Source organism: Pelophylax lessonae, assembly GCF_965119305.1.
Source record: "Pelophylax lessonae genome assembly, chromosome: 8".
Classification (NCBI taxonomy): domain Eukaryota; kingdom Metazoa; phylum Chordata; class Amphibia; order Anura; family Ranidae; genus Pelophylax; species Pelophylax lessonae.
Genome location: NC_138775.1, coordinates 162743062 through 162756710, shown reverse-complemented (window position 1 = coordinate 162756710; position 13649 = coordinate 162743062). Strand labels below are relative to the sequence as shown.

General features: G+C 46.6%; 1 protein-coding gene across 2 annotated transcripts in view; it reads left to right on the top strand.

The window, feature by feature from the left end:
• Positions 1-13649, top strand: part of HENMT1 (HEN methyltransferase 1) — a 57233-nt gene extending 43584 nt beyond the window's left edge. For both annotated transcript variants that reach the window (XM_082266463.1, XM_082266462.1), the window contains 2 exons: positions 2553-2730; positions 13062-13649. In XM_082266463.1, coding sequence (XP_082122589.1) covers positions 2553-2730; positions 13062-13490 — 607 coding nt within the window. In that variant the 3' untranslated portion in view covers positions 13491-13649. The remainder of the gene's footprint in view (positions 1-2552; positions 2731-13061) is intronic.

Below are 13649 nucleotides of genomic sequence, written 5' to 3'. Positions count from 1 at the left end.
CCAGGTTTGCACACCTCTCAGGAGGGATTTTGATCCATTCTTCTTTACATATATTCTCTAAATGAGATGAGACCAAAATTGAGCTCTTTGGCATTAACTGGACTCGTCGTGTTTGGAGGAAGAAAAATTCTGACTATGACCATAAGAACATCATCCCTACAGTCAAGCATGGAGGTGGAAACATGATGCTTTGGGGTTACTTCTATGCTAAAGGTACAGGCCGACTTTGCTGCATTGAGGGGCTAATGAAAGGGGCCATTTATTGTAAAATCTTGGATGAGAACCTTCTTCCCTCAGCCGAACACTGAAGATGGGTCGTAGATGGGTCTTTCAACATGACAGTGACCCAAAACATACCGCCGAAGCAACAAAGGAGTGGCTCAAGAAGAAGCACTATAACTCCTTCTCACTGACCACACGCAAATATGCGGCCTCAGCTAGAAGTGGTTGTACTGGGGTGATGCCTGCAACCCAGTACCGTTTTTTAGAACCTGCGGTTGGATTTCTTGGGATAACAACCGATGCGGCTAAGAAGCCACTCGTCTGTTTTTCCAAGCAGCTAGAGGGGACATCCCCTCCCGCCTCCTTCCGCGGCTCGTCTAGGCTCTCCCATTCCACTGGGAGGCCGAGCGACCAGCCGGAATGTCCGCCGGCTGGCCGGAGACCTAAAAGAAGCCAGAATCGGCTTTGATCGGGTCTCGGATCTAGTAACCCGGAAGCGATGTCATGACATCAGTTCCGGTTTACAAAAGACTTAAAGGCGCCAAATTTAAAAAAAACAACAGCATTCAAAACAGCCAACATTGGCGTCTTGAATGCTTTTAAGTGCAAATGAGGGATTTGGGGTCCTAAAGATCCCAGATCCCTCCATAAAGAGTGCCTGTCACTGCCTATTACTGTCACAAGGGATGTTTACATTCCTTCTGACAGCAATAAAAGTTATCAGAAAATTATTTTTCAAAAGGACAGTATAAGAAAAAACGCAGAAGTAAACACATACCTAAGTCGCGACCGCAAATGTAAACCGTGTTCAAACCACACATGTGAGGTATCGCCGTGATCATTATAGCGAGAGCAATAATTCTAGCATCATCTTTCACCTTACATTACTAGATCTCCTCTGTCACTCTAAACTGGAATCCTGTAAAAAAAAATTTAAGCATCGCCTATGGAGATTTTTAAGTACCATAATTTTTTGCCATTCCACCAGTGTGTGCAATTTTAAAGCATGAAATGTTAGCTATCTATTTACTCGGTGTAACATCATGTTTCACATTACACAAAAAATTGGGCTAACTTTTCTTGTTTTTTTAATTTATGAAAATGTATTTTTTCCCAAAAAATTGCATTTGAAAGACCGCTGCACAAATAATGTGTGACATAAAATATTGCAACAATCGCCATTTTATTCTCTAGGGTTTCTGCTAAAAAATGTATATAATGTTTGGGGGTTCTAAGTAATTTTTCTTGCAAAAAACAGATTTTAACTTGTAGGCAACAAATGTCAGAAAGGTTTAGGCATGAAGGGGTTAAGGTCATAGAGTGGCCTAGTCAGTCTCCAGACCTTAATCCTATAGAAAATGTATGGAGGGAGCTGAAACTTCGAGTTGCCAAGAGACATAAAGAATTTAGAGAATATCTGTAAAGAAGAGTGGACCAAAATCCCTCCTGCAATGTGTGCAAACCAACCAACCAACTACAAGAAACATCTTGCCTCTGTGTTCGCCAACAAGGGTTTCTCCATCAAGTACTAAATTATGTTTTGCTTGGGGATCAAATACTTATTTTACTCACTGAACTACAACTTAATTTATAGCATTTGTTTTATGTGTGTTTTCTGGATTTTTGGCTGATATTTTGTTTATATCATTTAAAATACACCTATGATAAAAATCATAGACCCTTCATTTATTTGTAATTGGGAAAACTTACAAAATCTGCAGGGGATCCAATAATTATTTTCCTCACTGTATGTATAGATGAGATTTGTGAGAACAACCTTGAGGATTCTTTTATTGGTTGTAATTCTAATTTCTGGCTCCATCAGTTCACAATACCTCCCTACCCCCTGGTTTCTGCTGTGGCTTACAGAGGCAGTGCAATCTCTGGCCTGGCAGCTCACACTACCATTCCAATGGAGTTACAGCTAACTTCTCTTCACTATTTTTAATGTAATGAAATGACAGCTCTGTAGGAGTCTGCTAATGATTAGGCTGTATAGGAAAAAGGTAGCAAAGTGTTTAATTTTTAACACTGTGATCTGGTTCTTTTAGGGCCCTTGCACACTATTGTGTTGGGGTAATGCATAAAGTATGAAGGCATAAACGAATTGTAGATTTAGATCAACGCTATGACATTTTGATCTGTAGCATGTTCTTGTCTTCCATTTGTTTGTACTGTATGTTATCTCAACATTTAAAAAAAAAAAATGACTTAGTTATCTTAAAATGTATAAGCTCATTCTGGAAGGTAGTGTTTTTATATTATCATTTAATTGACCTTTTAAGTGAACTATAGTCATCAGTCACTACCATTTCCTATTTTAAATCCAGGGCTCTCAAAGTTGCCAAAAACTATAATTATACAGTAGAATTCAGTGGGGTTGGAAAACCACCACCAGAACATGAAAATGTAGGCTTTTGCTCTCAGATTGCTGTATTTACTAAGAACTACACTGAAAGTGAAGAATCGATGAATATTAAAAAGCAATACAAGAGCATTTACAAAACAGTAAGTATTTATACTTCATGCACAAAGACTGTTCTGGTGTCTCTTGACCTGGATATATGTTTATAAAAAATTTAAGATTATCTGAACCCACAAACAAAAATTTAATTTCTCTTACGTCCTCCGACAGTCGCCGCCTCTTCATATTCGTCACATATGGGGTATTAGACTTTGCTCCGAAGGAGTAGCTAGGCAACAGAATATGTTAACATTAAAGCTTTTAACATATCCCACCCTCAAGGGGTGGTCCCCTCAGTCAATACCCTCCTACTTCCTGCAACCATATCTCAGTTTCAATGTCTAGCTTGTCAGGAGTGGCTGGCTCTCTCTGTGCTGGGGCTTTGTGCCCCAGACTCTTTCTTCTTTTTTGATTTTTTGTTTGAGTTTTCTCTCTACCTTTACTTAGCTGTTCTTTTTGTCAGCATTAGTTAGTTCTTCTGATGAAGAGGATCATGCGGGCTGGGTCTCGGGCTGATCCCCCCTGGTCGCAGGTCGTGGGTCAGTGGCTTCCCAGCCTGCCATCGAGCGTTCAGCCAGGTAACGCTCCTGGCACAGTGAACGACCCATCCCTGTTCGGTGCAGGGATGATTGGTGAGGTGGCTACCTCACTGGACGCTGTGCGGTTTCTTAACCCCCGTTTTGTGCGTCTTGTATGCGACTCTCCCTGCCTCATGTGCAGCGGCTTGTTCGCCTGTGCGGGTCCCCCACGCCATTGTGAGGTAAGTGTATCTATGTGGGGACCTGTCTGTCTGGGGGGGTGTCAGTCTGGGACTGTGTAACCTGCCTCTGTTCTCACTGTTTGTCTCCCTATCTCTCGGCTGCATGCTGTAGGCTGCAAGGGGGGGGGGGGGGGGCTGTGTGACACTATGTGTGTCAGCTTTGTCAGTGTGAGAAGCTGTGTGCTGTGGGGCATGTTTTGTGGCATGTTTGGGCACTATACAGCGATCGCTGCGGCGATCTGCCATGTTTTTTTTATATATGGCTATATGTGTGCATTACTGTACTGTGGAGCGGCGGTTTCGGCGCCATTTTGCCTACACTCGCTCCGGCCGCATGTTCTACATGCATGGCGGCCATTTTCTTGTAGCCTCCCATAGGCTTTAATAGAGCGCCCTGGTCCCATCACTTCCTCTTCTCCTGGGTACACCGATCGAGGCAGCAGCAGCGGCGAGGGTCTCCTCAGGTTATATCCTTCTTATCCATTGCCTGCGTCAGTTTTATTGTCCCTGTGGGGGTCTCATTGTGCTTGTGTGTGGTGCGGTGGGCTGCGCTCGCCGCGCTTGTTAAAGGGGCAGTTAACCCTTTATTATCCGGCATTTTGATATTGGGGCAATGGATTCTCAGGAGGGCAAATTTCCTACCGCCTTGGTGGATAGCCAGGGGACCGCTGTTTCCCCCCCAGGGGGGGATTTGGCCACTGTTGTGGCTGGCCTTGCTGCTCAGGTGCAGATGCTGGTGGCTGCTCATTCTACCAAGAGACCCAGAGTTTCTCTTTCCTCTGAGTCTGAGGGTGAGGGTGATGGGGCTGTTATGGCGGGGGTCTCCTTATCGGGGTCCCGCTCCTCCCTGGATCTAGTGGGGTCCGAGGTGGAGGCTGAAGTTGAAGGGGTGGATAATTCTCCCCCTGGCTCGCCTGAAGAGCTTGCAATCATGGATGAATTGATTGCTTCCATAAAACAAACGCTGCGTTTGCAGGATGAAGTGTGTCCCCCCGCTGCCTTGGCGGCTTATGGGACGCAGAGAAAACGCAGGACGCCGCAGGTTTTTCCCTGCAATGATGATTTTCAGCGCGCTGTTAAGGAACAATGGCGCAATCTGCGCAAACCTTTTGCTGTGCCAAGTAGGTTCAAGCTGCGTTATCCTTTCTCACCCTCCACTGATGAACGGTGGTGTGTGCCACCCCCGGTGGATCACGCAATTGCGGTTTTAAACAAATCTACTGCGATTCCTGCAGAGGATTCCCCGGTGTTCCGTGATGCCACGGATAGGAGATTGGAGTCTCTTGCCCGTCATACTTACTCTATTACGGGTTCTATGCTTAAGGCTCTGTTTGCCTCTCTCATGGCGGCCCAGGCTGTCGCAAGTTGGACGCAGATGCTTAGGCGCGTCCTAGTGGCCGATTCGGCCTCGCCGGCGACCCTGGATATGGTGGATCAAATCCACCAGGGTGTCATGTATCTGTGTGATGCGGACTTGGACTTAGTCCCGTTGGCTGCGCGTGTGCACAGCGTGGCGGTGTTGTCTCGCCACCTGGTTTGGTTGAAATGTTGGTCGGTGGACCAATCTTCACGTAAGACCTTAGCCAATCTGCCTTATGATGGGTCTCACCTTTTTGGGGAGTCCTTGGATGTGTTGATTAAGGGGATCACCGGAGGTAAGAGCACTCTCTTGCCCCATTTCCCCAAGGCTAAAGGGGCTTCTGGGAAGAAGCATGCTAATTTTCGGCCCCCTCAGGGGTCCTTTCGTGCCTTTCGGTCGCACTACAAGGGCAAACCGTTCAAAGGTCAAGGCTCTCAAAAGAAGCCCTGGTCTGGGAAACAGAAGTCCGGTCAGTCCGGATCCGCAGCCCATAACAGTGCGGCCTGAAGGGGCGCCCTCACCCAGTTTTGGGGTGGGGGGACGCTTGCTCGGTTTTCTTCAACCCTGGTTGGCCCACGTGCGGGACAGATGGGTTCAGGAGATCGTTCGATCTGGTTACAAGATCGAGTTTCTCTCTTGGCCGGAGAGCAGATTTTTTCCCTCAAATCTTCAGCTGTCTCCGGAGCGTTTACGGGACCTGCACCTGGCGGTGCGGGACCTGAGGGATCAGGGAGTGGTGGTTCCGGTGCCTCATCGGGACAGATTTCGGGGGTTTTATTCCAATCTGTTCACCGTGCCCAGGAAGGAGGGCAAGGTTCGTCCAATTCTGGACTTGAAGGCTCTGAACCGCTCTGTGCGGGTTCGCAAGTTCCGCATGGAATCCCTGCAGTCGGTGGGGGCTGCCCTGGTTCCGGGGGAATTCATGGCCTCCATCGATTTGAAAGATGCGTATCTTCACATCCCCATTTTCGAGGGGCACCAGCGGTACCTTCGATTCGCCATTGCGGAGGATCACTACCAGTTCGTGGCGTTGCCTTTTGGTCTCGCCTCGGCTCCGCGGGTTTTCACCAAGGTGCTTGCACCGATTCTGGCATTATTGAGAGCCCAGGGCATTTCTGTCCTGGGGTATCTGGACGACATTCTGGTTCGGTCTGCGACCAGCCAGGGTATGGAGGAGGACCTGTCTGTCACGATGCAAACTCTACAGGAGTTTGGTTGGACGATAAATTTTCCAAAGTCGACACTGAGTCCTTCGGTTCGTCTTCCCTACCTGGGAATGATCCTGGACTCGGTGCAGGCGAAGGTCTTCCTGCCGGAAGACAAACTCAGAACTCTCCAGGAGGAAGTCAGGTCCCTCCGGGACGTTCCGCTCTCGTCTCTGCGGACGGGCATGAGATGTCTGGGATTGATGGTCTCGGCCTTCGAGGCGATTCCCTTCGCCCAGTTTCACACGCGGGGTCTCCAAGCGGAGATCCTGTCCGTGTGGGACGGGCGACCTCAATCTCTGGATCTTCAAATCTTGTTGAGCCATCGCACCAGAAGAGACCTTCTGTGGTGGCTCCAGTCCCCGATGGTGTCCGGGGGCAAGTCGTTTCATCCTATCTCGTGGACGGTGATCACCACGGATGCCAGCCTGTCGGGCTGGGGTGGTGTTCTGGGCGTTCTGTCCGCCCAGGGAACTTGGTCGGAGGGGGAGTCCTCCCTTCCGATCAACATTCTGGAATTACGTGCGATAAATCTTCATCGCTGGACGGACCGGCTGCAGGGCTGCCCGGTTCGGGTGCAGACGGACAATGCCACGGCGGTGGCCTACATCAACCACCAAGGGGGCACCAGGAGTGCCCGAGCGGCTCGAGAAGTGGCCGACATTCTGACTTGGGCCGAGACTCATGTCCCGGCGATAACGGCGGTGCACATTCCGGGGGTGGAGAACTGGCAGGAGGACTATCTGAGTCGCCAGACCCTGGATCAGGGGGAATGGTCTCTCCACCCGGCTGTCTTCCAGATGTTGTGCGCGAAGTGGGGTCTTCCAGATGTGGACCTGTTCGCATCTCGTCTCAACAACAAGGTGAGGAGGTTCGTGGCAAGGACGCGCGACCCTCGGGCAGACGCGTCGGACGCGTTGGTGGCCCCGTGGCATCAGTACAAGCTGATGTACGCTTTTCCACCGATTCAGTTGCTGTCCAGGTTCCTTCGCAGGTTACAATCGGAACGCAGCATGGTGATTCTTGTGGCGCCGGACTGGCCTCGCCGGTCCTGGTACGCAGACCTCGTGAATCTGGCGGTCGACGCCCCGTGGCGTCTACCTCTTCGAGACGATCTCCTGTCTCAAGGGCCGATATACCATCCTGCTTTACAGTCGCTGGCTTTGACGGCCTGGCTGTTGAGACCGAGGTCCTGAAGGAGAAGGGTCTCTCTCCAGAGGTCGTTCATACCTTGATCAACGCGAGGAAGTCTTCCTCGGGGAAGGTTTACTACCGTACTTGGCCTATTTTGCCTGGTGTGAGTCCAGGGGGTTTTCACCCCGCACGTACTCGGTTTCCCGAGTGCTGTCCTTCCTTCAAACAGGTGTCGATCAGCGTTTGGCGCTGGCTACGATAAAGGGTCAGGTGTCTGCGCTGGCCATTCTGTTTCAACGTCCCGTGGCTTCCAACTCCTTGGTTGGCACTTTTGTTCAGGGAGTGCGGCATCTGGTTCCTCCTAGGAGGGATCCTTTGCCCCCTTGGGACTTGAATCTCGTTTTATCTGTGTTACAACGTGCTCCTTTTGAACAGATCAGGGAGATCTCGTTGTCTATGTTGTCCAAAAAGGTCGCCTTTTTGGTTGCGATCACTTAAGCTCGCAGAGTGTCGGAGCTGGCGGCTTTGTCCTGCAAGTCTCCGTATCTGGTTGTTCATTTGGATAAGGTGGTCTTGCGACCTAATCCTTCTTTTCTTCCGAAGCGAGTTTCGGAATTCCATCTTAATGAGGATATTGTCTTGCCTTCGCTGTGCGCGAAGCCTAAACATCCGAAAGCGCCATCTTCCCCGCTTTATCCCATCATCGGGAATCCGGCATTTGAGCCCGGAATCCTAGATCCGGTTCTTCGCGGATTGGAGGCGCGGGGTGTAACCCGGGCTTCTCACTTTCTACGGGGGGACTGCTGGCCTTCGATGGAAGACTTGATGGCACAGGAGGGCCCCTTTCGCCTGGGGTTCTGGCGGGCAGTCCAACTCCATCATTTTTTGCACTCTTTGTCGGACCCTTCGCTTTTTGCGAGGGACCTTACGCCGTTCGAAGTCCTGTGCGTAGGGGAGGGTGGGCTGCCTAGCCCTCTTTCTAAATCCTACAGTTTGTTGATTACCCCGGCAGATGACTATGCGATACCCAGTCTGGGGAAGTGGGAACGGGACCTCCAGCTGCAGTTGTCCTCGGCTCAACGACTAAAGATCTGTACCCTGGCTTTGAAAACCCCGACCTGTACGAAATTACAGGAATTGAATTATAAAATCCTTACCCGTTGGTACAGAGTCCCCTCTCTCCTACACAAATTCTTCCCGGACACGTCGGAGCTTTGCTGGCGCTGTGGGGAAAGTGTAGGGACCATGCTGCATATCTTCTGGTCATGTCCTCGGATTGCACCCTTCTGGAAGGAGGTGCGGGCGCTTCTGGGAGAACTCACAGAGCGAACCCTCCCCGACACCCCGGAGTTTTATCTTTTACACTTGTCCACCATGCCGATCTCCAAGAGTAAACAGTCAATTATCCCACACGTGCTCTGTGCTGCTAAAGCCTGCATTCCGATGCTTTGGAAGTCGACTAAAACCCCCACTATACAGGATTGCACGCGTAAATTAGTGGAGATCAACCGGATGGAGGATCTCACACTCACGGCACAAAATAGAAGGGAACGATATGAGAAGACGTGGGGATTCTGGAACGCTTTCATCTTCACTGACAAGGGGAAGTCCCTACTGGGCACTTAGAGCTGAGGATTGAGCTGGCGCTTGATTGGCGGGTGACGCAGTCGGTGTCGGGCGCCCCACCTATCCCCCACCTCCCCTCTCCCCCCCCCTTTTTCTTTTTTTTTTTTTTTTTTTTTTTTTTTTTTTCTCCGCCTTCGGCCCTCTGTTTCCTTCACTCTTTCCCCTCCCTTGGAACTCCTGCTCTGCACTTCCTTATCTTGTATTTTCAACGTTCTATAAAAGGTTGGGTAGTGACAGTTTGGGAAGAGTTGTTGATACCCTGCTGATATCTTGTATCCCTCTCCGGGTGTCTTGAGCTACTGTAGTTCGGACGAGTCCCGAGGGGGGGGTGTTTCGCCCCCTCTTTTGGATGTGGAGACTTGTTTTTCCAGTTCTCTCTTGCATTAATGTACTACCATTCTTGACTGTTTATTTTGTATGGAATATGCTTCCCCTATTTGACTGGGGTATTTTTCGATCACGGTTGTATTTCTGTTTGTTTTTCCCACTGTACTGCCTTTCTCAATAAATAAAATATTTGGAAAAAAAAACATCCGAAAGAGGTGAGACTACATTCTTTGGATGTTGTTCGGGCGATAAGGGTTTACCTTAAATCGACTGAGTCTTTTCGAAAGGCGGATTCCTTGTTTGTTCTTCCAGAGGGTCCTCGGAAGGGCATGGCGGCGTCGGCCTCTACCATCGCCAAATGGATCAGGCAGACCATTGAACAGGCCTATGCTTTGCAGGGGAAGGTTCCCCCTGTGCCTGTGAAGGCGCACTCTACTAGATCTCTGAGTACGTCTTGGGCCTGTTGTCATGGGGCTTCTGTAGCCCAGGTGTGTAAGGCGGCGACCTGGTCGACCGTGCACACTTTCACTAAATTCTACAAAGTAGATGTTCAGGCATCGGCGGATGCTTCCTTTGGCCACAAGGTTCTTAGTGCAGCGATTCCCTAGGGTCCCTTGTTGGGGACCTCTGGCTGTTGGGATAAGTTTTTTATCCCCTGGTTCTTTGTCTTTTCCTGGGTTGTTGCTCCTGTTGAGCAATTATTTTTTCCTGTAGCCCAGCTGGTTTCCTTCCTTTGGTAAGGTTCCTTTCTTTGATGCGGAGACTGCGTTGCCTTTCGGCGCGGATGTGTTTCCCACCCCTCATGTTTGCACTGCTTTGGGACGTCCCCATATGTGACGAATATGAAGAGGCGGCGACTGTCGGAGGACGTAAGAGAAAACGGAATTTTTGTAAAATCTTACCTGTAAAATTCCTTTCTCTGAGTCCTCCGACAGTCGCCGCCCCCGCCCCTCTCTTGGGGTTTGGTTGTATACTCTACTGCTATTCCACTGAAACTGAGATATGGTTGCAGGAAATAGGAGGGTATTGACTGAGGGGACCACCCCTTGAGGGTGGGATATGTTAAAAGCTTTAATGTTAACATATTCTGTTGCCTAGCTACTCCTTCGGAGCAAAGTCTAATACCCCATATGTGACGAATATGAAGAGGCGGCGACTGTCGGAGGACTCAGAGAAAGGAATTTTACAGGTAAGATTTTACAAAAATTCCGTTATTTTGCAGCTTACCAGTCATTAAATGTTGTGGCTGCACTAGTTTTCTTTTTTAAAGCATTTTTTTGTTTTTAAAAAAGCTCCTGCATAGCATACTAGCACATTATGAGAGACTTACATTAGGCGAAGCACTCCAGCGGCCTGCTGTCACGGCTGACAGGGCTTCCATCTTCACCCGGTCTTCCTTCTGGGTTCGAGTGCTCCTGCCGTCTAATTGGCCGAGCCGTGATAATGTCAATCCTGCACATGTGCGGGGGAGTCACGGCCACGGCACAGAGCTTTGAAATAACGGCACAAGTATGCTATCCCTTTAGGGTGCATGCGCCAGTGCATGCAGTGTGAATATCTCCTAAACAGTGCAGGTTTAGGAGAAATTCACTGTGCCTACAGATAAACCTTATTATAGGCAAACCTGTAGGTACAAGTCAAAAAGAACACTTTACTACCACTTTAAGATGAGCACATTTTTCTCAAGTATAGTAAGTACGTTATGGTCTTTAAAGAAATAATGTGTTCTTGTAGCTTCTTTTGGGCTGAACTAAAATCTCAAAAAATATTATTAGTCTTCCTAGCTATCTTCTGTGAACTACAAAACACCTCCTCCCTGTGTACGGAAAATAAGAAAGAGGGAGAGGTTGGTAGTACAAAACAGGAAAGCAGCCTATGGTGACATAACTGCTCTTCCATAGATACAGTACAGTGAGTGAGTGTTGTCACCCTAGGACAGGAAATTTGTTGTTGGCAGGATTACCAAATGAAAATAAGGGGAAAAAGCCATAAAGAAAACTAATGCAATCACCACATCTAAGCTCTGATAGATTCCTTTTCTGCTTTTTGGGTTTATGTATACATTAAGCGTTGATACAAAGTTATTTTCCATAAACTAAGAAAAGGCTTAAAGTGTCATCGAACCCACATCATAAAAAACTATCAATAAATGCTGTATTACATGTTGTTCATACTCACTCAGTCACTATGAAATGTATTTTCTGTATTCTGAAAAAAACCTGGATACTGCTGTTCTCTATCTCCCCCTTCTGTCCAAGTCCCCAATTCAGCCAGGGATTTTGCAGAGCAGTGTTCACAGTGAGTTTCTATGCTGAGCATTTCCTCGCTATCACATCTGAGCAGCCCTTGGGCGCATATACAGTGGAAAGTGACAGCCCACTCCCTTCCTCCTGCTTCATGCCCACTAACCAGCTAAACACAATGGGGTGGGATATTACATGTAGATTGATGGAGGCTTCTTCTCCCTATTATTCTAAGAAACAGGCTGGAGGTGTGTGACACAGCCTGTGACTGTCAGAAATCTGCCCACAGCAAGTTATTACAAAAAAAATTACGATTTGATTTCAAATATACATTTGTATGAAAATGTAAAAAAGGTTATTGATATTATTTATTTTTACTCTGTTTTCCAAAGGCTGATTTTATTTATTTTGACCATGTGACCAGCAGCAGAGGACTAGAAGCTCCTCCTGCTTATGTTTCCCTGCAGACAGGCTGGGAAAGATCCGAGTCATGTGACAGCTGTATATTGATTAGGAAAAAGGTACTTAGATTTTTTTTTAAATAATTACAGTGCCATCATCCACAAACAGAGTGTAAATTAAACAGTGTGTGTTTGTTATTACTTTAAATTATGGGTAATGAAGACATTACTGACATATTAAATGTGTGCTTTAACTTTTTTTTTTAACTATCTTCCACAGTTTTTGAGGGAAATGAGATCTGCCAGGCAGAGCACTCATTCAGGGCATATACTGTAGGTGTCTCTTTCTTCTACCTTTTTTCCTTCTTCATTAGGTGTACTGAAACCGAAAATGCAGGATGCACTTGGCTGAAAACCAAAACCGAAAATTATATATTTTTTACATAATTGTATTATATTTGACTTTTTAAAAAATATAAATTTATGAATATAAATTTATTGCCTGCCATTATCGGCACCTTTAACGCAAGAAAAGTGCATCCCTTTAGTTTTAAAATCTCGCTTGCTGCATTTTTGGTCAGTTAAAAAAACCCACCTCCCCTTGAAATGCATTGAAAATGCAACAAAAATGCACCAATGACGCACCCGTGTTCCATTTTTGATGCAGGTTTTGAATCACATTACGTGTGAAAAACACACCATAAGCACAGAAAAATCATGGCAAAATTGCGGAAAAAACAAGGCAAAATCACCTGCGTTTTCGGTGCCATTATCGGCACCTTTTTCTCTGTCGGCAAAATCCAGAAAACACCATTTTCGGCTGATATGTTTCAGCCACCGAAATTTCGGTGCATCTCTAGTATTTATAATGATGTGACAAATCCAAGCCTCTTCACATTGTAGAACTATAATATATGCAAGCATGTCCAACTCTGCTATATTTCAAATACCTAACTTGCATGTGATTACAGCCAACCAATTTTATTTTTAAAAATGGTTGAATTTTCATCCGTCACTGTCAGGTGCTGAGACTCCTATTTTCTTTTGGTTTTCACATCTGAAATAATCAATTTCACTATTTTTAGACTTGTGAATATGTCCAGGGAAGTTTTTGGTGGAACTCATTTTGAATGTGTACAGTACATAACTAGACTCAGTTCACTGTTTCTTTTGTAATTATTGCAGTATTGGTAAAGTGTTATAAACATAAATAGTCTTTAATGGAGGACATCTACAGTATATGTGTTCTGAGATACTGTGGATTACATTATGACTAAAGAGAACTAACAAAGGAAATGTATTTTATTCTGCATTATAAGGTATTTCATGTGGTATATCCTAGTCTCCAAGAGGAGAAATATCTTCAAAATGCTGTACTAAAAGTGGCTCTGTTACATGCCAATCGCATGAAAAACAGCTTACTGTGTGATCACAAGAACAAAGAAGAAAACAAACAAGATATAGCGACTGGTGGGACTGACCACAGCAAAGAAGCCTACAAGTATTCAAAATGGTCTTTCGGGTTAGAAAATGAAACACAAAGTGAGGAGAATGACGTTGCACAGCCATTTATCCAAGGGAACACCATTCATGTTCCCCTGGAAGCACTCTTCGTTATCTCAAAGGTCAAGAAATTGTGTGGAAGTTTAGATGTTCTAAAAAAATTTGTTGAAGGGGAGGTCCCTCTCAGTGCAGATGGTAAAACAATTACGTATCCTGTTTATCTGGATGATGAGCAGGAAGTATAATTATTTGGTTTGCCTAATACATTTGTTTTACAATACAGGCATTAGATCTGTCTTTCAGATTGCATGGGACATTGGGATTTTCAGTTCTATCTTCTAATCGTTTTGTAACATTTTACCACATTATCTATAAAACAGAAGTAGTCCCTCAATTGATTGTAG